The 27,596-nt window shown below is 47.0% G+C and overlaps 1 protein-coding gene across 7 annotated transcripts; it reads right to left on the bottom strand.

Moving 5' to 3' along the window:
* Window positions 1–10,928: 10,928 nt before the first annotated feature.
* CCNQ (cyclin Q) lies at window positions 10,929–24,061 on the bottom strand. Of its 7 annotated transcripts, XM_066249490.1 has the most exons (6): window positions 22,899–23,514; window positions 21,163–21,346; window positions 19,811–19,994; window positions 17,417–17,549; window positions 15,279–15,506; window positions 10,929–11,473 (listed from the first exon to the last, which is right to left on the bottom strand). In XM_066249490.1, the coding sequence occupies exons 2-6, from the start codon at window positions 21,200–21,202 to the stop codon at window positions 11,384–11,386; spliced, it is 675 nt and encodes a 224-aa protein (XP_066105587.1). In that variant the 5' UTR covers window positions 21,203–21,346; window positions 22,899–23,514; the 3' UTR covers window positions 10,929–11,383. The 7 variants fall into 7 exon arrangements, with proteins under 7 accessions (XP_066105587.1, XP_066105592.1, XP_066105585.1 ...); XM_066249495.1 differs by lacking the exons at window positions 21,163–21,346; window positions 22,899–23,514 and adding an exon at window positions 23,986–24,061; XM_066249488.1 differs by lacking the exon at window positions 21,163–21,346 and having other exon boundaries at window positions 23,372–23,631.
* Between the last annotated feature and the right edge of the window lie 3,535 nt (window positions 24,062–27,596).

Genomic DNA, 27,596 nt, shown 5'->3' with positions numbered 1-27,596 from the left:
CCATCCTCCCACAAAGCCGGCACCATCTTCACCACACAATGACACCCTGGGACCGAGGGCACATACTGGTAATCTGGGGAAGGCCCACATAGGAGTGTCCCGGGGCTACTGTAGCAAAGTTTCACAAACTGGCGGAGTTCAAACAGCAAACATCCATCCTGTCACAGTTCTGGAGGCCAGAAGTCTGAAATCAAGGAGTCGGCTGGGCCACACTTCCTTCAAGGCTTTGGGGATGATCCTCCCTTGTCTCTTCCAGCCTCTGCTGGTGCCTGGCAATCCCTGGCGTTGCTTGGCTCATGGCTACATCACTTGTCCCTGCCTCCGTTGTCACATGGCCTTCTCCCTCCATGTGTTTCTCCTCTTCTTATAAGAACACAAGCCATGATGCATTAGGGCCTCCTCTCCTATGGGGTCCATATCACCTTGATGACATCTGCAAAGACCCTATTTTGAACTCAGGTCTCACCCCCGGGGGGTTGGGATGTGAACACCTTTTCTGGAGGATGCGTTCACTCCATCGCAGTCGGAAAAGAAGAGATGGGGCCAGCACCTCGTAGGACCTGGATGCCCTCCTTCTTCTACCAGGTTGACATGCTGAGTAAGGCTCCGCCATTGGTCACTTTACAGTAATTAAAATGTGCTCCGGCCCTGGCCGGTTGGCTCAGCGGTAGAGCGTCGGCCTGGCGTGCGGGGGACCCAGGTTCGATTCCCGGCCAGGGCACATAGGAGAAGCGCCCATCTGCTTCTACCCCCCCCCTTCCTCTCTGTCTCTCTCTTCCCCTCCCGCAGCCGAGGCTCCATTGGAGCAAAGATGGCCCGGACGCCGGGGATGGCTCCTTGGCCTCTGCCCCAGGTGCTCGAGTGGCTCTGGTCATGGCAGAGCAACGCCCCGGAGGGGCAGAGCATCGCCCCCTGGTGGGCGTGCCGGGTGGATCCCGGTCGGGCGCATGTGGGAGTCTGTCTGTCTCGCCCCGTTTCCAGCTTCAGAAAAATACAAAAAAAAAAAAAAATGTGCTCCGGACTACGGACTACGAAGTTCCTGGAAGCTTCAGGTTCTAGAAAACCTCAGTCTCCCATTGCTGACATTTTTGAACCTAACATAAAGAATATGGGAAGTTATATATCTTCAATCCCCATTACTTTTTACAAAAGTCTCACTAATAGAAGCCAAAATGAACAAACAAACCAAAACTACCCTGTACCACTGACTTTATATCTATGGCCGAGTGTCCCTACAAAGTAGGGCTGGCATGTCACATATTCCCAGTGTCACATACATCCCGATACTTTCTCTTCATCTCTACTCCAATGACAATACACACTGAAGGTGGAGGCCCCAGCCTATTACAGGCGCACAAACAAGCAAGTCAAGGGATTTTTTTTCTTCTTTTTGTTTTTTCTCCCCCAGCCCACCCTTTCTTTTTCTTTTTTTTTTTTTTTTTTTTTGTCAAGGGATTTTAAAATGGCAAGCACAATCTGCGATGACTTGGTCCAGCCCACTCAATTTATAAAGTGGGAAACTGAGTCCCATAGAGAGCCACTCGCCTGGCATCTAGTAATCAGAAGGAAACCTAGACCCACAGAATCTCCACAGTGACTGCATTAGCCCCTGTCACCTAGAGCTTTCCAGACTGTGCTTTGCTGGTTCAGTGTGGTAGCTACCAGTGGGGGGTGGGGATGGTCCTTAAATCCTTAGGGAGCTTTTTCCGACCCCCCCCCCCCCCGTGTGGTCTGTCCTGGGACAGGGTGTGGGGAGAGGATGAACTGGAACAGGTGTAGTTGGAGAGCTCTCTTGTCCAGAGCAGGGGATTCTGCCTTCTGAGAGCTGAAAGCATGGCCTCTCATCAAGGCCATGGGGGCCAGCCGCCTCGCTGGAGGCTGAGCCTGAGGAGAGCCAAAGAAATGGAAGCTTCTGTAGGAGCTTGTGATCTTGAACAAAGAATCCAAAAGTGAAAGCTTCTTTTCATTCCATTCAAATCAAAGTAAGCACTGGCCAAGGACAGCAAGGACAGTGCCCTGTCAACAGAGTACAGGCAAGGCCTGGGGAACAGAGGGTCAGGGGTGCCTGTGCCCGGTTTGTGGGGAAGAATGGCATGATAGAGGCAAGGTGGGTTTTTTTCTTTATTCATTTTTAGAAAGGAGAGAGAGAGGGAGAGAGAGAGAGACAGAGAGAGAGAAGGGGGGAGGAGCTGGAAGCATCAACTCCCATATGTGCCTTGACCAGGCAAGCCCAGGGTTTCGAACCGGCGACCTCAGCATTTCCAGGTCGACGCTTTATCCACTGCGCCACCACAGGTCAGGTGCAAGGTGTTTTTTAAACAGCAGAAGGCAGAAAGGATCGGCAAGAGCACTGAAGTTGTCCTCAGAGGCCTGTGGACTGGGTGCCTCACCCACTACCCTCTAGGCTCAGAGTCCCAGCCCTGGGTCTTGAGCCTAGGTGCCAACCCTGGCCTCAAAGGGCTCCCAATTAAGTTGGGTATACAGATGTAGAAAGGACACAGTGGGAAAAGGGGACACTTGCTTGAATCCCTCACCCTGAAGATAAATAACACAATCACTTTATAAACTCAAGCAAGCCCCACTGAGTGACATGTCAAGAAGTGTGACCCGTCCTTGTGCCCCCAACCAGGGCTGAGTACTCCAGGCATTCCAGCCATCCTCCACACCAGGGGATGCCATTAAGCATGGCAGCCAGTGTCCACAGCCCACACTCTCCTGGTAACAACCTCTTAAATGAAACAAAGTACCTGGAACAGTCTCCCAGAACCTGTGTTATTGTCTGTTGACAGGATGGTCCCACCAATGTATGTTGAGCCCAGTGAGGATTTCCAGGGAGAACAAACCAGGCTGGTCTGTTTCTTTAATGCACCCAAGAATAGTCCTTCATGAAGGAGTGCTTTTTGAGTGGGAGTTGGGGGAGGGGGTGCCACAGCTCTGAGATTCTCTAGACACTCCATCTAGAATCAGTATCTCAACATTAAAAATTTATTACTTCGTACTTACATTTTGATCATATTTGCGTTTTTTGAATCCAAATAATAATATCTAACCTTCCTTTCCAAAATTTATGCTCACTCGCCAAGCAGATGATTGCCAAGGCCTGCAAACATCCCAGTGTAGGAGTGATAACACATAGGCTCCTTTAGAAGACACCAACAGCCTGACCAGGTGGTGGCGCAGTGGATAGAGCATCAGACTGGGATGCCGAGGACCCAGGTTCAAGACCCTGAGGTTGACAGCTTGAACGTGGGCTCATCTGGTTTGAGCAAAACTCACCAACTTGGACCCAAGGTTGCTGGCTCAAGCAAGGGGTTACTCGGTCTGCTGAAGACCCACGGTCAAGGCACATATGAGAAAGCAATCAATGAACAACTAAGGTGTCGCAATGCGCAACGAAAAACTAATGATTGATGCTTCTCATCTCTCCATTCCTGTCTGTCTGTCCCTGTCTATCCCTCTCTCTGACTCTGTTAAAAATAAATAAATAAATTTTTTTAAAAAAGAAGACACCAACATGACATGGGCTCACACTGTGCCATCATGCCCTCAGGAAATGATGGAGGACCTGCCACAGGAACATATCAGGAGCAAAAGGGGAAATCAAATCACATCTGAAAAGCAGAGCATTTAAGGGAAAATTGGAGAGTAATGGCAGCATTAAAGACACTCCTGATCTCTCCTCTTGAAATTTCAACAAATTGAACAACTATAATGCAATGAAGGAACACCAGCTGGGCTCACAGGTGTGCCTGAAAAAATTAATGCACCAAATGGACTAACAGCGGAACGGGGTGAAGGGAAGGGCAGAAGATAAAACATATTCACAGTGGGCTTTGGAGAGGAGAGGAGACAAACCTGGAGTGAATAGGGGTTTTTTATTTTTTTAGTTGCTTTCTTTTGTTAGGGTTCTTAACAATACCACTCTCAAATGCCATAAAGGAAGAAGAACTAGAATACAATGACTACACAAGACAGAGACATATTTCAGAAAGAAAATTTTAAAATCTTCAGAAAAAAAATCTCAATCACATGAAAACCTTGGAGTTAAATGATACAAAATTAAAAATTGAAGTTCTGAAAATACTCAATGAGATGTTTTCATCAATAAACAACTTAATGAGCTCAGAAGACATATTAGTGAACAAAACAAATATCTCTATTTTTTAATTTTTATTTATTCATTTTAGAGAGGAGAGGGAGAGATAGAGAGAGAGAGAGAGAGAGAGAGAGGAGAGACAGAAGGGGAGGAGCTGGAAGCATCAATTCCCATATGTGCCTTGACCAGGCTTCGAACTGGTGACCTCAGCATTTCCAGGTCAACGCTTGTGCCACCACAGGTCAGTAAAACAAATATCTCAATAAGGTGTCTGAAACTTTTAAAACAGAGATGAAGAACTCAATCCATAAATTGAAGACTGGGGTAGCAAGTTTAGCTAACAGAACAGGCCAGATAGAGGAAAGAATCAGTGACAAAGACAGGCAACTAGAGATGCTACAGAGAAAAGAGAGAGATTAACAAACTAAAAACAAAACAAAACTGAGAGCTCTACAAGAATTGTCTGACTCTATCAGAAAGAGCAATATAAGACTAATGGGTATATCAGAAGAAGAGAGGAAGAAGGGAATGGAGAACCTATTCAAACAAATATGTAATTGATGAGAATTTCCCAAGCCTATGGAAAGAGCCTCAAATCCAAGAAGCAAACAGAATGCAGTTATCTCAACCCAAACAGGCCTACTCCAAGGCACACTGTAATAAAATTGTCAAAAATCAATGACAAAGAAAGAATCCTCAAGGCAGCTAGGGAAAAAAAAGAACATAACATATAAAGGAAGGCCCATTAGGTTATCATCAGACTTCTCAGCAGAAACTCTACAAGCCAGAAGAGAGTGAACTCAAACATTCAAAGTACTAAAGAGAGGAATTGCCAGCCAAGAATATATGTCCATCAAAATTACCCTTCAAATATGAAGGATAAATAAAAACTTTTACAGACATACAGAAGCTGAGAGAATTTATCACCAGAAAGCCCCCACTGCAGGAAATACTCAAGGGGGTTCTTCAACCAGATACAAAGAACAAAACAAAAACTACAAGTAAAAGCTCCAACAAAGCCACAATAAAAACAAGGATAATCTGTGACAACAGTAACATAAAAGGGGAGAGGATAAGGATCTGCAGTAGCAAAGGAGGATGGAGTGCAGAAGCACTCATAAGACAAAAAACTCTTGTATATATAAACATTTTTCTCTAAATAACCTAATAGTAACCACCTATGAAAAAGCCACTACTGAAGTACACAGCTTAAAAAAAGAAGAAACAGAGGGAAGAAGTATGGAATACCACCAAACAAAAACAACTGACAGAAACCACAAAGAGAAGGACCAAACAAGACACAGAGCTATAAGAAAACAAAACATAAAATGGCTATAAGAAATCCTCAATAATTACCCTAAATATAAATGGACTGAACTCACCAATAAAGAGGCACAGAATAGCAGATTGGATCAAAAAGCAAAACCTAACAATAGGCTGCCCTCAAGAGACACATCTAAGCTACAAGGACAAAAGTAGATTCAAAGTGAAAGGTTGGAAAATGATTCTCCAAGCAAATAATATCCAATGAAAAGCAGGTGTAGCCATGCTTATATCTGACAATGCTGACTTCAAGACAACAAAGGTAACCAGAGACAGATGGACATTTCATAATGATAAAGGGAACATTGTACCAAGAAGAAATAACACTTCTTAATATATATGCACTGAACCAGGGAGCACCAAAATATATAAGACATCTACTAACTGATCTAAAAACAGAAGCAGACAAAAACATGATCATACTTGGAGATTTCAACACACCACTGACGGCTTTAGATAGATCATCTAAACAGAAAATCAACAAAGAAATATCAGCCTTATAAGATACTCTGGTCCATGGCCCTGGCCGGTTGGCTCAGTGGTAGAGCGTTGGCCTGGCATGCAGGAGTCCTGGGTTCGATTCCTGGCCAGGGCACACAGGAGAAATGCCCATCTGCTTCTCCACCCCTCCCCCTCTCCTTCCTCTCTGTCTCTCTCTTCCTCTCTCGCAGCCAGGGCTCCATTGGAGCAAGGTTTGCCCAGGCGCTGGGGATGGCTCTGTGGCCTCTGCCTCATGTGCTAGAATGGCTCTGATTGTGGCAGAGCAATGCCCCAAGATGGATGGAACATCGCCCCCTGCTGGGCATGCCGGGTGGATCCCGGTCAGGTGCATGTGGGAATCTGTCTGACTGCCTCCCCATTTCCAAATTCGGAAAAATACAAAAAAAAAAAAAAAAAGATACTCTGGTCCAAATGGACATAATAGATTATTATAGGACATTTCATCCCCAAACATCAGATTATACAGTCTTCTCTAGTGGGCATGAAACATTCTCAAGAATAGACCATATGTTGGGCCCTAAAACTAACATCAACAAATTCAAGAAGATTAAAATTTTCTGATCACAAGGCTTTGAAATTAGAATTCAACTATAAAAAAGAAGTAAAGAGATTCACAAAAACGTGGAAATTATACAACATACTTCTAAAAAATTACTGGGTCACAGAAGAAATAAAAGCAGAGACAAAAGATATATACAGACAAATGAAAATGACAACATGACATATCAAAATTGCTGGGATGCAGCAAAAGGAGTAATAGGAGGAAAGTTTATATCATTACAGGCTTATATCAAGAAACAAGAGAGATCCCAAGTAAACAACCTAACATCACACCTTAAAGAACAAGAAAAAGAAGAACAAAGGCAACCCAAAGTCAGCAAAAGAAAGGAAATAATAAAAATTAGAGCAGAATTAAATGAAATAGAGAACAAAATCTATAGAAAGTTTAATACAACAAAGAGCTGGTTCTTTGAAAAGATCAATAAAATTGACAAACCACTGGCTAGACTCACAAACAAAAAAAGAGGAAGGACTCATATAAACAAAATATGAAATGAAAGAGAAAATATTACCACAGACATCATAGAAATAGAAATGATCATAGCAGCCTGACCAGGTGGTGGCACAGTGGATAGAGCATTGGACTGTGACACAGAGGACCCAGGCTTGAAACCCCGAGGTCACCAGCTTAAGCATGGGCTCATCTGGTTTGAGCATAGCTCACCAGTTTGAACCCAAGGTTGCTGGCTTGAGCGAGGGGTCACTTGATCTGCTTTAGCCTCCCAGTCAAGGCACATATAAGAAAGCAGTCAATAAACAACTAAGGTGCCACAATGAAGAATTGATCCTTCTCATCTGTCTCTCTCTTCCTGTCTGTCTGTCCCTATTGGTCCCTCTCTCTGTCTCTCTCTCTGTCTCTGTCACACACAAAAAAGAGAAAGGATCATAATAGAATATTATAAAAGATTATATGGCACCCAATTCAACAACCTAGAGGAAATGGATACATTCCTAGAACTATACAATCTTCCTAGACTGAGTTACAAAGAAGTGAAAAACCTAAATAGACCTATAAGCAGGGATGAAATTAAAACAACTATCAAAAACCTCCCCCAAAACAAAAGTCCAGGACCAGATGGTTACACTACTGAATTCTACCAAACATTCAAAGATTCAGTACCTGTCCTTCTCAAAGTCTTCCAAAAAATAGAAGCAATACCCCTCAACACATTTTATGAGGCCAACATAACCCTCATACCTAAACTCGGCAAGGACAACACAAAAAAAGAAAACTACAGACCAATATCTCTAATGAATACAGATGCAAATATCCTAAACAAAATTCTAGCAAATTGAATACAACAACACATTAAAAAAATAATACATCACGATTAAATGGGATTCATTCCAGGAGCACAAGGACAGTTCAACATACGAAAATCAATCAACATAATATACCATATCAACAAAACAAAGAACAAAAACCATATGATCCTATCAATAGATGCCAAAAGACATTCGATAAGGTACAACACCCCTTATGTTTAAAACACTTAATAAGCCCTGGCCGGTTGGCTCAGCGGTAGAGCGTCGGCCTAGCGTGCGGAGGACCCGGGTTCGATTCCCGGCCAGGGCACACAGGAGAAGTGCCCATTTGCTTCTCCACCCCTCCGCCGCGCTTTCCTCTCTGTCTCTCTATTCCCCTCCCGCAGCCGAGGCTCCATTGGAGCAGAGATGGCCCGGGCGCTGGGGATAGCTCTGTGGCCTATGCCTCAGGCACTAGAGTGGCTCTGGTCGCAACATGGCGACGCCCAGGATGGGCAGAGCATCGCCCCCTGGTGGGCAGAGCGTCGCCCCTGGTGGGCGTGCCGGGTGGATCCCGGTTGGGCGCATGCGGGAGTCTGTCTGACTGTCTCTCCCTGTTTCCAGCTTCAGAAAAAATGCAAAAAACAAACAAACAAAAAAACAAAAAAACACTTAATAAAATCAGAATAGAAGAAAAGTACCTCAACATAATAAAGGTCATATACATATGACAAACCATCAGCTAATATCATACTAAATGGTAAAAAAAAAATGAAGGATTTTCCTCTAAAATCAGGAACAAGACAAGGTTGCCCACTCTCTCCACTCTTATTCAACATAGTTGTGGAAGTTTTAGCCAGAGCAGTCAGGCAAGAGAAAGAAATAAAAGGCATCTATATCAGGAAAGAAGTAAAGGTATCAGTTTTTGCAGATGACATGATCCTGTACATACAAAATCCCAAAGACTCCACTAAAAAACTATTAAAACCAATAAACCAATACAGTTAAGTGGCAGGATACAAAATCAATATACAAAAGTCCACTGCTTTCCTATACACCAATGATGAAACATTGGAAAATGAACTAAAAATTTCTTTTACAATTGCACAACAACAAATAAAATACCTAGGAATAAACTTAACAAAGGATATGAAAGATCTATATACTGAAAACTACAAACATTACTGAAAAAATTGAAAAAGACACAATGAAATGGAAAAATACTCCATGTTCATGGATTGGAAGAATCAATATAGTTAAAATGGCCATATTACCCAAAGCAATACACAAATTTAAGGCAATCCCCATCAAAATCCCAATGTCATTTTTTTTTAAGAAATAGAACAAAATATTACCAGGTTTGTATGGGACCACAAAAAACCCTAAATAACCAAAGCAGTTCTGAGGAAAAAGAATGAAGCTGGAGGTATCACACTACCTGACCTCAAATTATACTACAGAGCCATGATAATCAAAACAGCATGGTAGCAGCAGAAAAACAGACATACAGACCAATGGAACAGAATCGAGAGCCCAGAAATAAAATTACATATATGTGGACAAACAATCTTTGACAAAGGAGCCAAAAACACACAATGGAGAAAAGAAAGCCTCTTCAATAAATGGTGCTGGCAAAATTGGAAAGCCACATGCAAAAGAATAAAACTCAAATACAGTTTGTCCCCCTGCACAAAAATTAATTCAAAATGGATCAAAGACCTAAATATAAGATCCAAAACAATAAATTAGATAGAAGAAAACAGGTACTAAGCTCATGGACCTTGGCTATAGAGAACAATTTTTGAATTTGACCCCACAGGCAAGGGAAGTAAAGGCAACAATAAATGAATGGGACTATATCAAACTAAAAAGCTTCTGCACAGCAAAAGAAACTGAGAACAAAATCAATAGGCAGCCAACTAAATGGGGGATATTTGCAAATAATGGTTCCAATAAGGGGTTAATTTCCAAAATACATAAAGAACTCACAAAGCTCAGCAACAAACAAGCAAGCAATCCAATTAAAAAATGGGGAAAGGACCTGAAAGGACATTTCTCCCAAGAAGACATAACAATGGCCAACAGATATATGAAAAGATGCTCATCTTCACTAGCTACTAGAGAAGTACAAATCAAAACTACAATGAGATGCCACCTCATACCTGTTAGATTGACTATTATCAACAAGACAGGGAATAACAAGTGTTGAAGAGGCTGTGGAGAAAAAGGAACCATCATTCACTGTTGGTGGGAATGTAAAGTAGTACAAGCATTATGGAAGAAAATATGGTGGTTCCTCAAAAAATTAAGAATAGAACTAACATTTGACCCAGCAATCCCTCTACTGGGTATCTACCCCCAAAACTCAAACACATTGGTACATAAAGACACATGCACCCCCATGTTCATGGCAGCATTGTTCACAGTGGCCAAGACATGGAAACAACCAAAGTCTCCCTTGATAGAGGACTGGATAAAGAAGATGTGGTACATATATACAATGGAATACTACTCAGCCATAAGAAATGATGACATATTCCAATTTACATACAACAACATGGATGTACTTTGAGAACATTATACTGAGCGAAATAAGTAAATCAGAAAAAGCTAAGAGCTGTATGATTTCACACATAGGTGGGATATAAAACTGAGACTCATGGACATAGATAAAAGTGAAGGGGTTACCAGGGGAAGGAGGATAGGGAGGGGGTGGGAGAAAGGTGTAAAGAGGGACAAATATAAGGTGACAGAAAATGATTTGACTTGGGGTGATGGCTATACAACATAATCAACAGTTCAAATGGTAGAAATGTTTACCTGAAACTTATGTACTTTTATTGATCAATGTCACTGTATTAAAGTTAATTTTCTAAATAAATTTTTTTTTAGATTTTATTTATTCATTTTAGAGAGAGGAGAGAGAAAAGGGAGGGCGTGGAGGAGCAGGAAGCATCATCTCCCATAGGTGCCTTGATCAGGCAAGCCCAGGGATTTGAACTGCCGACCTCAGCTTTGTTCCATGTCATCAGTTCCAGGTCGATGCTTTATCCACTGCGCCACCGCGGGTCAGGCTAAATAAAATTTTAAAATTAAACAAACAAACAAACAAAGAAACGAGGAGAAATCGAATCTGGACAGCACCCATAAACAGCCCAGGGCAGCACTGGCTACAAAGTAAAGACAAGGTGTCTTTGTTGATTTGTATCATCTTTTATTATACAAAATAAAATTTCATCTATGTTATACATTCATACTTTCTATAAATCTGGCCTTTAAAAAATCCCCAGGGGTACAGTTCCATCTAGTCTTTGATTTTCCTTCTCATGATTCCAAACCGGAACTGTAGTCTACAGCCTCTCAAAGGACACAAGCAGACACGGACGCCTTAGAGCCGGCCCACACAGCACACTCCTGCCCTGCAGGTTCAGCTCCGTCACCATCTGGACCACGGCTGCCGCTGCGCTGCCGGGGACAGTCAAAGCATGAGAATCAAAGTGGCAGCATGTCATCGCCTTCACCAGCCCGTCTCCAGCAGCACAAAACCAGTCCTCCCAGCCAGTCCTCTGGGGACTGGCCGTCACAGCGATGTGGTGGCGCCGTCCCCTGGCAACCGAGCGTCCCAGGCTTCTCTTTGGGCAGGCCTGGACCAGGGCCTTAGGGGATCTCTGTGTCCATGGTATAAATCTGAATGAGATCAGACACAATGTTATCAATGATTGGCTTGGTAAGGTCGTCACTAAACACCTAGAAAGGAGAAGGAAAACAGGCTCTGATTAGACTCCCTCTGTGTTAAACAAGGCTCCTGCCACGAAGCGCAGAGTCACATTGCACAGGGGGAATGGCACGAGGACTTCACTATTGGAAATGGCTCTCTGCAAAGGCGGTTCGATTCCTGCCTGCCAAGGTTGATCACAAAGCAGAGAACATTCCAGACAGAAGAGGCTGGGTGAATATCTGACCCAGAGGAAAGGGAACTTGTCCTAGGCTGCACAGGGAGTTGGTACTAGAGCAGGGCCGAGACCACGGGCTCCTGCCTCCCCCCAGCCCTTGTCCAGGCTCTCTCAGGTCAGGTGTCTCTGGGCTCTTGGGAGAGTCAGGGGTGGCTATCCATTTCTAGAAATAAGCAGACTAGATTACCTGGACCCCACCTCAAACTAGGCTGGGCCCTGGGGAACACCGGGACCTGCTCTATAGTCTGGACCAGACATCCTCTTGACTGTGCCCGAGAGGTTCGCAAAATTGTAAGATAAGTTCCCAGGGGCCCAAACCAAAAGTGGTGTGCAGCTCAGTGCTAACCCTCCAATTCCCAAGGAAGGTCTGGTCCTTGCCTGGCTCCTGGGAGGGGACCTCTAGGTCCTTGGCTGTCCTGCCTAAAGAGAAGGTTTCGGTTTGCCTGGGCCGAGGGCCCTGCCGGGTAGTCTGCTGACAGAGTGCTTTCTGATGGGGGCTTGGGCCGAACATATGAGCTTGACCTCCAGGAGCTGGAGGCTGAGAGACGGAGGTCAGCCTCGTGGGCACTCCAGGCCTATAGGACCGAGCCCCAGTGACATCCCTAGACACCTCTGCTGAGGGGAGCGTCCCCAGTGGCAGCACTCTGTGCAGGTTGTCACACGTCATTGCTGGGAGAAACTGTGCTTGTCCGCACTACTCCACTGGCCAGGACCCGGAAGCTTGCGCCTGGTCTCAAGTATGCGCCTTTTGTTTTTGTCAATTTTAACCTGTAGCTTTCCACTGTGTTAACCATTAACAACCATGGCCACAAGTGTAAAGGCTTTTCTGAGTTCTGTGAGTCCTGCCAGCCAAGCATCAAGCCTAACGGTGTTCTTAGGGACGCCTGATGACATGGGAAGTAAAAAGCAAAACAAAGAGCCCTTGGTTGGATACTGTGGCGCCCCGGGCCAGGTGGTTGCTGCCCAGGGAACCAAGGTGCCATGAGCATCAGGCCTTGGGCTGAGCCAGGACAAAAACTGGACCTGAGTCCCACTCCTACACTGGCTACCACCTCAGGTGGGCAACAGTGACCTGAAAACCCCGAACCCCGGTTCAGGAAGCTTGGCCATCTCACCCTGGACTCGGTGGAAAACAAATACTTCAGAAATACAAGCTTGCTTGTCAGGGTCCACTACCTGTGTGCTCCTGGAGACCTCAAGCCAAGAAGTGACTATTAAAAGGCAGTCCAGGGCCAAAAGCTGGAGGCAGCCCCAGCGGCCCTCCAGGAGGGCTGAACGAACCCAGTGTGGTCTATCCAGACCACGCACAGTATTCAGCCTTAACGAGAGGGAAACTCGGACACATGCTACACATACGACTGATGTAGAGGTGGTGCCTCATGGACCCGGAGCTTTGCCAGGGCTGAGCACAAGGGCCTGCTGCCACTAGCACGTTCGAGTGCAGGCAAGGTTCTGGCAGGGAAGCGCGTCAAGCTTTGCTAACTCTCCTGGCCAGCACGGCGGAACCCCAGCCCACAGCAGACAAGTGACAACACAGAGGTGGTTGCTGCAAAAAGTGGCAGCAGAGAGCACTGAGCAGGAAATGCGTTTTACAAATCGGACCTAAGTGTTCCGGGCTGGGCAGGTACGCCATCACTGGGAGCTGGCCCTCACAGTTCACAAGTCCAAAGGGTGCCCGATTCTGGACGCTCACAGTGCGCATGGCACGGAGCCATCCAGAACAGGTCTGCTAAGCAGACATGAATGGACCATCCCCAAAGGAGCCACTTCTTCCCAGTGTAACAATTACTAGTTAAGTCTGTGATACTCAGAAAACAGGCTCATGGGGTGCTACTTCCTGGCGCTATTCCCTCGTGAGGACCGGACTGAGAGTGTGAAGCAGAGGCAGTACAGTGAGTGGCGCCCAGTGAAGTTCAGGAGAAAGAGAACAGAAAGGAGCGCAGACAGGCAGACACAGAAGGGAGGCAGCAGGAACAATGGGAAACCAGTGACGACATTGCAGATCCAAGCAGCTGAGGGACTGGGGCCTCCATGCCCACCAGATGTCCTCAGAAAGCAGTGCCATAAAGTGGCAGCACCTCTGCCCTCCCTCCCCGATTTCAACAGATCAGGGACACTGCAGGCACATGCTGTAGAACCCCCTGAGAAGCCTCAGCCTGGAGCAATCCTTCCTGCCCACACAGACGCCCTCTCACCCCCATGCCGCTGTGGGGGTGCATCTGGCCCAAGATCAACCTATGGATGCATTTGTTCAGGCATGTGAGCACCTGCAAGGTCTAGGCACACAGGGCAGTTGATAAAGCAGACAAGACCCCTGGTCACTTACAGTCTAGCAAGTGGGGGGGGATTCAACAGACAATAAATGCCAGCAAAGAGGAGGAAAAGCTGTGGTCTCCCACGAAGGGCAAGCAGACCAGGGGAGGTAGTGTAAGGAAAGGGGGAGGCACCATTTAAGCCAAGAGCTGCAGGAGGGGAGGGGGAGCAAGGAGCAGGCCCAGGATGGCACCCACGAGGCACACTTCCTTCAGGGAAATAAGACACATTTAGAAGATTTCTCACCACTTGTGGGTTTGTGGAGGAGGGGTGATGCACAAAAAGTAGAGACCTTCAGCTACTTCAAGTTCTGCTAACATAGCACCTCATTCTAGGACAAGGCCAGACAATGAGGTGCTATGAAGAAAGGAACAGCAAGCTTCAAGTATGGGAAAGAAAAAACAGAAAATAAACTCAAAATTCCATTTTGGAACAATAGGACTAGTCAGGGAAAATCTGACAGGATCGCAGAAGTCCTTGAGCACAGCCCTTCCCAAGAACAGATTTCAGCTCACTCTCTATCATCTGCTCTCTGGATTGTGTCAGTTTGGGGGAGACAGGGGAATCTATCAATCATCAATCTCATCTCTCTTTCCACCTATCATCTATCTTATCTAATCCTGCATACATCCATCTATCTGTCATCTATCTGTCTCACTATCTACTATACCTTTCTACCATCTATCTATATTTATCATCTATCTAATCTATCCATCTATCTATCTATCATCTACTTATCTATCTAATCACCTATCTATCGATCTATCTATCTATCACCTATCTATCTCTATCATCTAGCTAACTAGCTATCATCCAGCCAGCCATCTTTTTAGAGCACTTTCTGTACTTCTGATATGAAGCCAGGTTTATTAACATCTGATCTATGACAATCTCCCACTCAATTCAATAAAAGTGCTTGGCTGAGCTCAGTGGTTCTCAATTGGGAGCGACCCCCACCCTGGGACACTTGGCAATATCTAGAGACATTTTTGGTTGTCATGAGACTAGTGGGGAGGATGCCCCTGGCTTTGAGTGGGTGGAGGCCACTGATGCTGCTCAATATCCTACAGTGCCCAGGATGCCCCACTACAGTGCCAAGGGGAGACTCCCTGCCTTAGACTTAGAAATGATAGGGTATTTTCAAGCTTCCATATTCCCAAGTAGTCCACCTCTTTCTTATGGAGAATTACTACAAAGAGACATGAACACCTAGATACAGAAACTTCTGAAAGTCCTTACGCAAAGAAAAGGGGGACACATGCCAGTGCACTAAGCAGTCACCTCACCTGCCACCATGGCTTCTCGGCCTCGGCCTCTGCAGGCACCTCGACCCCATAGACCTGCAGGGCCAGGTGGAGCACTGCCACAGCTATGTGCTGAGCCCGGAACCGGAGGCACAGCCCCCCGTGGTAGCTGTCCCGCAGCAGGGCCCAGGCAGTGACGGAGATGGGGGTCCGCTGCCAGCTGTAACGATTCAGCCAGTTCTTGAGGGAAATCAGGTAGTGGAGCAGGTACTGCAAAGACACGCCAGTCAGCCAGTTGGCTTTCGGGGCTCTGGCCCCCAATCATTTGCCTCCTCACTGTGAGGCACCGTGGTTCCTCTGCCCGCTAGCCACTCTTCCATAAGCTGTCTCAATGTATATAAAACACAGATCAAATCGAGCCACCTCCTGCTCAAACCCTCCAGTGGTGCCCGGTATCGCTTAGGAAAAAGCCCCAGTGCCTTCCACTGGCATCCAAGCCCAGCCTCCCTCTTGGCCTCATCACCCACACCCCGCCCTCCCGCTGTGTTTGATCGCACCAGGTGCACTCCAACTCAGAGCCCTGGTGCTGGCTGCTCCCTCTGTCTGAAACCCTCTCCACTTCTGCCCCAGTCTCCACGGGCCCACCCACTCTTGTCCTCCGGGCCCAGCTCCTGAAACCTTCCCGGGCCACTCTTGATGGCCACCCACAGATATCCCTCTCCATCACATGGCTCTGCTCCAGCCACCATCAGCGACCACTCTGCCCACTCAAACAGAACAGAACTCTGCCCACTCAAACAGAACGTGCCACCCATGTGCCCAGCCTGAGGCTAGGGGCCAACCAGTGACAGGACGCCAACTTTCAGGAGAACTAGAGACAGGTGACTACGTTTTTGCAACAGTGCCAATGGCTGTAAACTCTTCATAAATGACCTTCCAGCTCAGCTATCTGTCAGCTCCCACTCTGGGAACACAGCTGCTTTGCCTGAACCTCCAAGTAGGCCCACTCGACAGGTGTGAACACGCACGCATGGAGCTCTAGCACGCCTCCCACCACTCTATGCCTGCCCTGACCCCAATGGAAGGGAAAGGCCACGGCTTGCCGGTCACGCTGGGTCCCACTGCCAGTAGATGCTGTTCTTCCCCAGCCTGTGCTCTGTGACTGCCCCACAGAGCCGGGGCCCTCCTGCCTTGCCCCTGAATCAAGCCGGCGCCAGAAAAACACAACTTTCAAAATTGCTGCCAGGGTTTCCAGGGGTAGGTCAGTGGTTTGGAAAGGAGGGGTGAGATTAGAAAAAGGACAGTATAAGGTACCCCTGTGGTGATGGACTTATTTTGTAACTAACTGGGGGTGGGGTGGGTATATGATACATAAACCATAAAAGTATATTGTATAGCACTAGCAGAGTACAAGTAATGACCAAGTAACACCAGAAAATAGGGCACTGCAGCAGTACCTACACCCCAGCTGCTATATTGTATATTGTGTTAATTTTACAAAATATTTCCATTCAGGGAGACTGGGCAAAGCCTCTATCTTAAATAGGATGTCTGTGTTATTTCCTCCCACTGCTTGTAAATCTACAATTACCTCAATAAAAATTCAATTAAAAAGAAACAAAACCCTGGCACAGAGCCTCATCCCCCCCACCCCCCCTTTGCAGGCCACAACCTCCAAGAGCCTTAAGGGTTTAATGTATTCCTTTTGATGCTGTTTGAAACAGCTCCTCTGTTGGGACCTAGTGTTCCTAACAGTCAAAAGTGTGTTACTTAACTGGAGTGACCCGTCTTTACTCACGGGTTTCTAATTCTAAGCAAAACTGAACTGGATGTGAGCTCTGAGACAGAGCAGCAACTCTCGGGGACAGGGACTTGGGCAGGTCACAAAACCAGCTGTGCTTCCCCATGGCTCACTGAGCACACCATTTAAGTAAGTCACAGGATCTGCAAGGGCTTTAGAGGGTCGCATGAATCCTGGCTTGTGGTCACAGCTGAGCAGGTAGAAAGACAGAACCTGAGACAGGTCCACAGGTGGGACCGAAGAGGCCACCTGAGCCAGTAACTGTGCCATCGGGAGCCCTAGCGACTGCCCAGCTGTGACCCTCTCTTCTTACATCCCCTACACGCTCTCAAGGGTCAGCTGGGTGTGTTTTTGGTATAAAGAACAAAGCGGTTCATACCTTGTGTGGATGCTGAAAGGAGACTTGGAAACGCAGCACCCTCAGCACGAGGAGCTCACACTGCACAATGCTGTCCCGGAGCATCCAGAAGTGCGAGTCCAGCTCCAGGGGCTCACTGCCCGGGTGAAAGTACCTGCAGGGAGAAACGGCGATGCTTACGGCAGCCAGGGAAGTGGCCCTGAGGAACCCCGAGGTCACATGCTGTCCAGATATAAACTTCAACGTCCTCCTGCCATCCGATAAACATAGCGTCATTCTACTTAGGTTTTTATAAAGCATTCTTCATCTGTATTTCTAGTGTACCGGACGAAAACAGTAACAATGGAAGAAAGAGGCCAGCTTCTCCTCTGAGCCCCGATGGACTGTCCTCTAGCACTCAGCAAGCCGTCAAGTGTAAAGATGGCCTCTTTGCAACTGCTCCAGTGAAACTGGAAGCTCGAGCAGGCCAAGGCAGCTGTGCTTCCTGTTAACAGTCAGCCTGGCATCAGGGACAGTCTTCAATACCTGGGAGGACAATGCCCAAGGCTCTCCCGCTGGACACAGAAGGTTTTAAACATATTATAGGGATGACGTCTTCAGAAGAGTAAATGCATTTCAGCTTTCTATTGCCCAAACTGTCTTTCTTTCCAGATCATTCTGTCCTCATTTACACCATATATGTCCACAACACTCACCTAGCAGGATCACCAACCTGTATGAGTATAGGATTCACACTCAAGGAATCAAAACTCTCTGCCTACAAAGAAAACTAGATAGAAGGTGACAGAGGACAATCTGACTTTGGGTGATGGGTATGCAACATAATTGAATTACAAGATAACCTGGACATGTTATCTTTGAATATATGTATCCTGATTTATTGATGTCGCCCCATTAAAAAAATAAAAAAATAAAAATAAATTTAAAAAAAACCTCTCTGCCTCTGACTCATCCTTTCTAGCTCCTCACCCAATTTCTAATTCCCACAGAATCTCACCTGGGGCCTCATGTCTAATTAGCGATCCAGACAATTTCGCCTTCTGTCAGTTCTCCCTGCTGAGGGCCTAGCAATTATGAGTGGACTCCAGCCACCCTCTCTCACTTCCTCTCTTGTTTTTCTCTTAGTCCTTTGAGGTACACCATAAACCTGTCATGCTTTTAGGGGAAGGGAGTGCTTTCTCTCTTACCTGTTTATTAAAAGAGAAATAGCACCAAATAGTTTTCTTTCCTAATGATTAGAGTTCCTAGAAAGGGTATGATGCACCGCTAGTCAGTAACTTTCCGTAAATCACTTTCTCTGGGCCCTGTGGGCCTCAACACAGCCTGCCAGGCTGGCTGCACCCCCACATCCTTCTCCAATAGTAACACAGTTGCTTGGACCCTGGGGTGCTGCCCACTGACCACTTTGCCCACACCTGGCCAGATATGCTCCTTAGCAACTGTGACTGGGTTTCTCTCACCATCTAAATAAGATAATTGCCCAGCTGGGTCCACACCCTGTGGATGGGGTGACCTGTGGGACTCACAGAACTCAAATGGTTCAATCTGTCTTGTCTAAAACTCCAGATCAGGGGTCCCCAAACTACGGCCCGCGGGCCACATGCGGCCCCCTGAGGCCATTTATCCGGCCCCCGCCGCACTTCCGGAAGGGGCACCTCTTTCATTGGTGGTCAGTGAGAGATGCAAAGCATGGCATCGCTCACATACAGTACTACTTCCAGTGACGTGGGATGCACGCCTCACGGCTCCGGAAGCACGTCACATCACTTGTTACATCTAGCAGTGACAAATATGGAACCGGACATTGACCAGCTCATTAGCCAAAAGCAGGCCCGTAGTTCCCATTGAAATACTGGTCAGTTTATTGATTTAAATTTACTTGTTCTTTACTTTAAATATTGTATTTGTTCCTGTTTTGTTTTTTTACTTTAAAATAAGATACGTGCAGTGTGCATAGGGATTTGTTCATAGTTTTTTTTAGTCTGGCCCTCCAATGGTCTGAGGGACAGTGAACTGGCCCCCTGTGTAAAAAGTTTGGGGACCCTTGCTCCAGATGAATCTTTTTCAACACACCTCTCCAAGCCCCCTCTACTCTAGCCATAACCCCCCTAAATGTGACACCAGGGATTTGACTTCATACCCACCCCCTCCCCCCTGCATCTGGCCCTTGACGCTTCCCGGAATCTGGTCTAAGCTTCTTTCCCACAGACGTCCCCGGTCCAGGCTTCTGACACCAGGCTCGTTTCCCCCGTTGCTGCTAGTGCTTCCAGCCCTGGTTCAAGGTCACCCAGGTGCTTCCTTCTAAGCTTGTCTGCTGGCACCTGGAAGGCAGGGCACAGTGGGACCCGTCTCCTTCTTCCCATTCGGGTAGACAGCAGGAAGTCATCCCAAATGCCTGGCCCTGGAAGCTCTTACCTGTTGGATACATTGATGATGTCACGAGTACGCAGGTGCTGCTCTTCCACTTTACCAGCCAAGTAAAGGGAAGACATGGCAACTAAGTAGGGGTCATATTCATCCAGGTTGATTTCGCAGAAGAACTTATGGTAAATGGTACAGGCAGTGGCAATGGGAATGGACTGCATCCCTAGCTTGACACCTACCAAGAGAAAGTAGACAAAAGATAACTCAGCACCCACCTCCTCCTAGAGTGTGAAGGAAGCTGCTGGATTGGGCCCTAAGGGTACACATTCCTGCTCAAACGAGATTAAGAGCTTGGAGCCTAGCCAGCAGTGAACACTGGGTCTTCCACAGCCCTCTACCTGAGGGGGTTAGAGCAGCCTTCTCACAATAGCATAGGCAACAAGCCCCTGGGCTTGTGCTCGAGTGCTTCAGTAGCTCTGCATATTCTGCTCTTCCACCAAGCCCCCAGGTCACACCCAGGCTACATTACCTGCAGACCACACTAGGTGAACCAGGCTTTAGGCCAGTGGTTTTCAACCTTTTTACACTTGGAGACTGGTGAAAATCGGACAATTCTTTCAGGGACCTCTAGGGCAGAAATCACCCTGAGCATAAGCAAATTAGACTAAAGATCACTGGGTCTATAACCTTCATACAATAGCAGGGTGGTTAACTCTTTCACAGACTGGCACAAAATCTGTGGTGGGCCGCTCTGTGGACTGCTTTAGACTACTGCTCAGCTAGCACCTGGCACCTCAGCTTCCGCACAACATCTTGGAAAGGACCACACACTGTTGTGTGTCAGTTTCCCCCTTAGCAAGAATGTAACTAGCGATCACCACCACTCCCTCAGTTTACCTAGCCAAAATCCTGCCAAAATGACAGGAGTGAAAAAAGGCCTCTGAGCATTAAATAGATATTCCAAATCCTGAGGTTATTAGTCCTGAGGTTACAGTTAGAGATTATACTCAGCACTGGTTTCCTAGTCTGCAGGTTAGAAAAGGCAAGCAGAGCGCCTGCTAAAGGCAACTGTAGGCAGAGCAAAAGAAAAGCCACAGCCAGGCCCCAGGGAAGAAGAAGGACACTGAAAATGGAACAGAATTCAAAAACTAGAGCACAGACATTTGATTTAGGGATTAAGGCCCATAAAGTCCACTCCACTCCTAAATAGTTCCTAAGGAAATCACTGCAATGGGTCACAGAACCAAAACAAATTCACAATGACCAGGATTAACAAGAGAAGGTTAAGTGACACCCAGTAAACTGAAAGAAGGTGGAGAACAACCAACAGTCATTAAGATCACCTTCAACATCTTCTGTCTAAGAAGGTGTATTAGTTCCCTAGGGTTACATTAACAAATTACCACAAACGCCTGACCGGAGATGGCGCAGTGGATAGAACATCGACCTGGAACGCTGAGGTCCCTGGTTCAAAACCCTGAGATCGACGGCTTGAGTGCGGGGATCGCCGATTTGAGTGCAGGATCATCAACATGATCCTAAGGTCGCTGGCTTGTGCAAGGGGCTTGGCTTGAGCACCGCCCCCTCCTGTCAAGGCACATATGAGAAGCAATCAATGAACAACTAAAGTGAAGCAACTACGAGTTGATGCTTCTCATCTCTCTCCTCCTTCTCTCTCTCTCCCTCTAAAAAACAAAACAAAAACAAATTACCACAAACTCAGTGGCTTAAAACAACACACATTTTTTTTTCTATCATAATCCTAGTGGTCAGAAATCCAAAATGAGTTTTAGGGGGCTAAGCTCAAGGCACTTGACAGGACGGGCTCTTTCTGGAGGCTCCAGGGGAGAATCTTGCTTCCTTGCCCTTTCTAACTTCTAAAGAGACTTGCCGTCCGCAGCTCATGGCCCCTTCCTCTATCTTCAAAGCCAGTAGCGCAGCATCTTCTAACTCTGCTTCCATCATCACATGGCCTTCTTGCCCCTTCTCCTTGCCCCTCTGAGGACAGATGGGATTATATCAGGACCAGGTAATCTAGGATAGTTCCCCTACAGCAGTGGTCCTAATCTTTTTTTGGGCTATGGACCGGTTTAATGTCAGAAAACATTTTCATGGACCAGCCTTTAGGGTGGGACGGATAAATGCACAAAATAAAATTATGCGACCGGCGTAAAAACTGTGGTATTTTTAAATATAATTGTTGAACTTACGAGACAAGCATCAAGAGTGAGTCTTAGACGGATGTAACAGAGGGAATCTGGTCATTTTTTAAAAATAAAACATTGTTCAGACTTAAATATAAATAAAACGGAAATAATGTCAGTTATTTATTCTTTCTTTGCGGACCGGTACCAAATGGCCCATGGACCGGTACCAGTTCGCGGCCCGGGGGTTGGGGACCACTGCCCTACAGCAAGATGCTTAAATCTGTCTGTCAAATCTCTTTTTCTACATAAGATAATGATCACAGGTTCCAGAGCTAAGAATGGGGACTTTTCTAGAGGACAGTATTCAGCCTCACACTGAAGGCAAAGGCATATAAAATAAATTTTATAAAGAAGTCACTCAAAAGTGAAATGCTAAAAGAGCTTTTAGCATTTCAAGATTTAAATTTCAGTTACATCAACAGTTCCTACATGGGACCCCTCATTCCCAGAGATGTCAAAAAGGTGGTATTGCTGCATGTCATCTCCCACCAAGTCTTGTTTTATACAGCAAACTCTCAAAGGGCAGCATGCTTCAGACCCTCTGAGCAGATGGATGGGGGGGAGCATTCTAGAGGACACTGCCATCCTTCCTGATACACTTTGCAACTCTTCTTAGAAATATTATGGCCCTGCATCATTTCCACAAACTCTCTGCCCACTTTAACTTGAAAGCAGGTCTATTCAACCCTCTTTCCCTTGAAGTGCAAACAAAGTAACAAAGAGAGAGAGAGTAACCATCTGCCAGGTGATTGAGATAATCTTGACAAATAAACAATGTTTCTACAGGAATTGCAACTTGGTTACATTGCCTGCCTTGGGACCAGGGGCGCCCCAAACCACTGTGGAAGCCCGGGCAGGGTCCAGAACGCCAGATGCTCCCTGGGTCCTCGGTGTGACAGGACCTGTCCAACAAGGTTTGTCACGAGCCTCACCAAGCGCGTGCTCCAAAAGGCTCCGTGAGACTAAGTGCCATACAGTGTCCCCGTATACTGGGAGACGGGTGTGGAAAAAGGCACAGTACACAACCGAGCTGCGGGCGCCCCGACTTGGCCACCTTCTAGCTGGGGGCCAGTTCCTTTCCGTGTCTTCTCTTTGGACCTGTGCGCCGGATGGTGAAACGGCGATGACCGTGTCTGCCTCACAGATCAAAGCCTAGTACACAAGGAGTGGTGGAAAGGCAGAGGCCCGTTTCAGGCCCGGTCTCTTCCCTCCGCCCAGACGCTGCCAGCTCCGCGTCGCGTAGGTCCCCTCTTCCAGGAAGCGGGGCCCCCGCAACGCTGGCCGCGGCCCGCAGACTCGGTCCTCCAAAGGCGGGCCATGGCCGCCTCGGTGAAAGTGCAGCACCGCAGCCCTGGCCTCCACGTCCCGTCTGCGCAGGGCTCGCTCTCTTCCCGGCCACGGTTACCTGCCTCCATGATGAACCTCGTCACACGGAAGTGCACCCTTGCCTCGGGTGCGGGCCACCCCTCGGCGCCCCGCGCCGCGTCCCCTTCTCCGCAGCTGTCCTGGCCGATGGCCTCCATGGGGCCCGCCCGGAGGCCTCACACCCTCGGCCCAAAGGACAGGAGTCGCCAGCGCGCGCGGCAGCGGGATCCGGGGTTCCCAGCGGCGGGCGCGGCCGCCCTGTCCCGCCCGGCGGCCCCACCTGCCCCGCCCCGCCCGGGCCGTCCCGCCACCCCTTCCCCCTCCCGGGGACGGCGCGAGTGGCGCGTACGAGGCGGGCGGGCTGAGCAGGCCCGCGCAGGCCTCGCCAAGGCAAAGCCCAGGCGCAGGCGCAGAGCCCGGGCTGCCTGACCGCTTGCGTGCACCCGCCGCTGCCCACCGCGCCCCTGAGAGCCCCGCCCCGGAGCCGCTGCGCCGGGCCTGCGGAACACGCATGCTCCGCCTGCCGGAGCCCCGGGGCGCAGCCGGTGCCCGGACAGCCCAGCCCCCGGGCGCCTCGTGCCTGCCCGCCCTTGGAAACATCAAGCCCCGCACTCGGAGGCCCTACGCCCAGTCCCCGAAGGCTGCATGCCCCACCTTAAGGCGAGGCACGCTCTACCCGGAGGCGGTCGGCAGCACTCTCTACCCGAGGGCGCAGCGAGGTCACCCCCGGGGACCTGACCTGGGCCCGACTGCGCTGTCCCTCCGAGCTGGTAGCCCAGCGTAGTTTAGGATGGGGAAAGTTGGCGGCGTCTGCCAAGCCCTGGGGAAAGGACACTTAGGGAGAGTTCACGCTGCGGCTTGGACGGCTCCCAAGAGCAGATAGCATGTCATTCAGTGTCAGCGTTCATAAAACCCGAATCCAGGCTTGCTGTAGTGCCCAGGTCAGTCCCGAAGGAAACGCTGTGCATAGAATAAGGGTATTAGGGGTGTTCGTCTCTGGGCTGTACAGCACCCCTGCATCCTTGGGGATCTGGTTACTACTGCTCGCCTTTCCAGTCTGGCACGCCGTAGGAACTTACTAAATGTTTGCTGAATGAATGTTGAACTTTCAACTCACAAAACCATCCCATGTTTCATTTGTGTCTTGCACAAACAGGAAATTGTGCATCAGACATTGGGGATGTATATAAAACACCAAAAGGACTCCCAAGCTCACTTGGGTCATTCTGATCAGTAAGGTGACCAACTCTTTTACAATGAAAAGGAGGACAAAAATAAATGGAAGAAAACAATATCGTAAATAAAAGAAACATTTTATTCGTTGCAACAATAAGACACTATGTTGGGCAGATAAAATGTATTATGCTCACTTTGTTAAAAATGGCGCTACCCACGTGAGGCCGTTGCCCAGGTGATATTAATGTGTGTCTCTATGGGCAGGTAGAATCCTTGTAGCCTGGTGCTTGGTTTTGGGATTAAGCCTTTCCCACCCGTTTTGATGTGGGGCGGTACAATCCAATCATGCCTCAGAGAAGTGTCTTTGTATTAGAGACTTCCCTATTTTGTATATTGGATTAAAGGTTTGGAATCTACACTATAAAATGGGGGCAGAATGAGAGCTTGCCCTCTTGGTTCCTGGGATGATTAGCATAAGAGAGCAGAGGGAGCAGAGCAGAGAGCAGAAAGAGGCCATGTGGCCAGGAGACAGAGCCAAGATGGCGGAGTGCTAAGTGAGATGCCAGTTTGTGCAGTTTGTATCTGGGATAAGGAAGGAGATGGGGAACTGAGGAGAATAAGGCTAATGAGCTAGAAACCTTTGATTCTAGGAAACTCGGATAAGTCAGTGGCTTTGTGAGCACTGAATGTGAATGGGTTTTGGAGCCCAGTGTGTGTTTTTTACTTGCCCGCCGGGTGCAAGCTAGAATTAAAGACTGGCCCACCAGTTTTTGGCTCTGTTGTTTCTTTACTGACTGTCCGAATCCAATGCGAACCTGCATGGGCCGGGTGGCTGCTGTGTTGGTGGCTGTGGCTTCTGGCATTACACACTATAATATGATAAATGCATAATAAAAACATTTGTAATATTTTATATTGTAATTATGCTTACATGCCTATTAATTTTTAAGAATAATTGTAAGAAAAAAAGTACTCATTTAGATACAAATACGTCACATCACAGGCAATGGATCGACTCTGCATCGATCGAATAGGACATTTACAGATTAGACTTCCAGTATCAAAAAGGAGGACATGGAGGAGGACACTTTTCGAGGGAGGATGGAACTTACAAAAGAAGGACTGTCCTCCCTAAAGGAGGACAATTGGTCACCTTAGATACAGTCGAATAATTGCTGTTATTTGAGAAAGCTGGGAAGTTGGGAGGGAAAAGCCACTGCTCCCAAGCCCCTCTGCCTGGGTGACTGGACCTTGGTAAGATCCCAGTGTCTCCACCCCCCAGCCACCCAGGCTTGATCCCCTTCTTCAAACCCCACCCCCAACTAGCCCCTGCCTCAGTCTACTCTCCACATCAGCTAGGTTAGTCTCCTGTGGCTGCTTAAATAAATGACCACAAGCTGTGGGGCTTAAAACAGCAGGAAATTATCCTGCCTGTTCTGGAGATTAGATGCCTGAAATCAAGGTATCTGCAGAACCATGCTCCCTCCAGACGCTCTAGGGCAGTGGTTCTCCAACTTTTTGAAGTCGGGGCGCATTTAAAATCCTACAAATAATTGTAAGCGCACTATATACAAATTTCTGAGAAATATGTTATAATAATTAAGTCAAATATTAAGGAAAAAAATAATGTTCAAGCATGCTTTTATGGTAATTAAATGAAATAAATATGACAAAATTAAATTTATTCTGACATTAAAAAACATTTTTATGTTACATTTTTTGAGTTATGCTTTTTAGAATACATAAAAAAGAGGGATTAGCCTGACCAGGCGGTAGCGCAGTGGATAGAACATCAGACTGGGGTGCAGAGGACCCAGGTTCGAGACCCCGAGGTCACCAGCTTGAGCGCGGGCTCATCTGGTTTGAGCAAAGCTCACCAGCTTGGACCCAAGGTCGCTGGCTTGAGCAAAGGATTACTCGGTCTGCTGTAGCATCACGGTCAAGGCACATATGAGAAAGCAATCAATGAACAACTAAGGAGATGCAATGAAGAATTGATGATTGATGCTTCTCATCTCTCTCTGTTCCTGTCTGTCTGTCCCTATCTATCCTTCTCTCTGACTCTCTCTCTCTGTCTCTGTAAAAACAAAAACAAAAAAAGAGGAATTAAAAAATGACAAAAAAGTTATCTTTTTATATATATAGATACAGTCTTAGTAAGATTTAGTAAATTCGGCAGGTCCCAGCACGAATGTCTTAAGTTTTTTCATTCTTGTGTTTATGAGAAACATTAACCTGATGTGTCCTAGCGATTTCTTCAATGTTTGGGCATATATTTGAAAGGCAAACTCTCATTTCCTCATCAATACATTGAAGAATTCCTCTCTTCTTATTCTTAATTGTGTTGAGGGTAGAAAATCCTAATTCACATAAATAGGATGTTGAAAATTGTAGTAAAATGTTCAAAGCTGTTTTAGATATTGCCACATATTCTTCTTTTATAGAAATCCAAAAGGCTTCAAGAGACAATTCCTTATGTTTAATCATCAATCCACAATCAGTGGTTATAGCTGCCAGTTCTTCTTCTTCTGTTAATGTTAAACCAAAATCACTTGAAGCTTCCATGAATGGGTTTCTAATCCAATCGTATTGTTCAGTGTTAAGTGATGGAAAATGCTATAAATTAACTGCCCATCAGCCTTCAAGTCCTATTTTATTTACACTTAACTTTTGCTCACTTCCGGAATATCACACTTCTTTTTGAGAAATCTATCCAAGGCAACCTAAGATTTTTACCAAGTGCAGAAAACTCCCACCATACATATCATCTTAACTTGACACCAAGCAAAGGATAGAAGAAACTTGCCTCCAGTCTTTCTGAGGAACATGGGGGGTAGTGTAAACAATCCAGCACCACAGCTTAACAGCCTTTTGCAACCTAATCAGGCAAGTGAGGTGGGGGGTTGGGCAGACTGTCAGCTTACAGCCCATTCCCCACACCTCTGTCCCCCCAAAATCTAAACTTTAAAACCCTGTTGGTTTTTTGGTCCCCAACAGGCACATATTTCTCTGGAATACAATAGGGCGCACCTGGAAATCCTGTAGGGCGCACCAGTGCGCCCAGGCACACACTTTGAGAACCACTGTTC

This window comes from Saccopteryx bilineata, chromosome X (assembly GCF_036850765.1).
Source record: "Saccopteryx bilineata isolate mSacBil1 chromosome X, mSacBil1_pri_phased_curated, whole genome shotgun sequence".
Lineage (NCBI taxonomy): Eukaryota > Metazoa > Chordata > Mammalia > Chiroptera > Emballonuridae > Saccopteryx > Saccopteryx bilineata.
This window is presented reverse-complemented; position numbering and strand designations above follow the sequence as displayed.

Coding starts and splice junctions, on each gene's coding strand:
- CCNQ (XM_066249488.1), bottom strand. CDS start 23,489: ATGGAGGCCATCGGCCAGGACAGCTGCGGAGAAGGGGACGCGGCGCGG. Junction 15,507..17,416: donor CCTTTCAGCATCCACACAAG/GTATGAACCGCT, acceptor GTGTCTTTGCAG/TACCTGCTCCACTACCTGAT. Junction 11,474..15,278: donor CCGAGAAGCCATGGTGGCAG/GTGAGGTGACTG, acceptor TCTCCTTTCTAG/GTGTTTAGTGACGACCTTAC.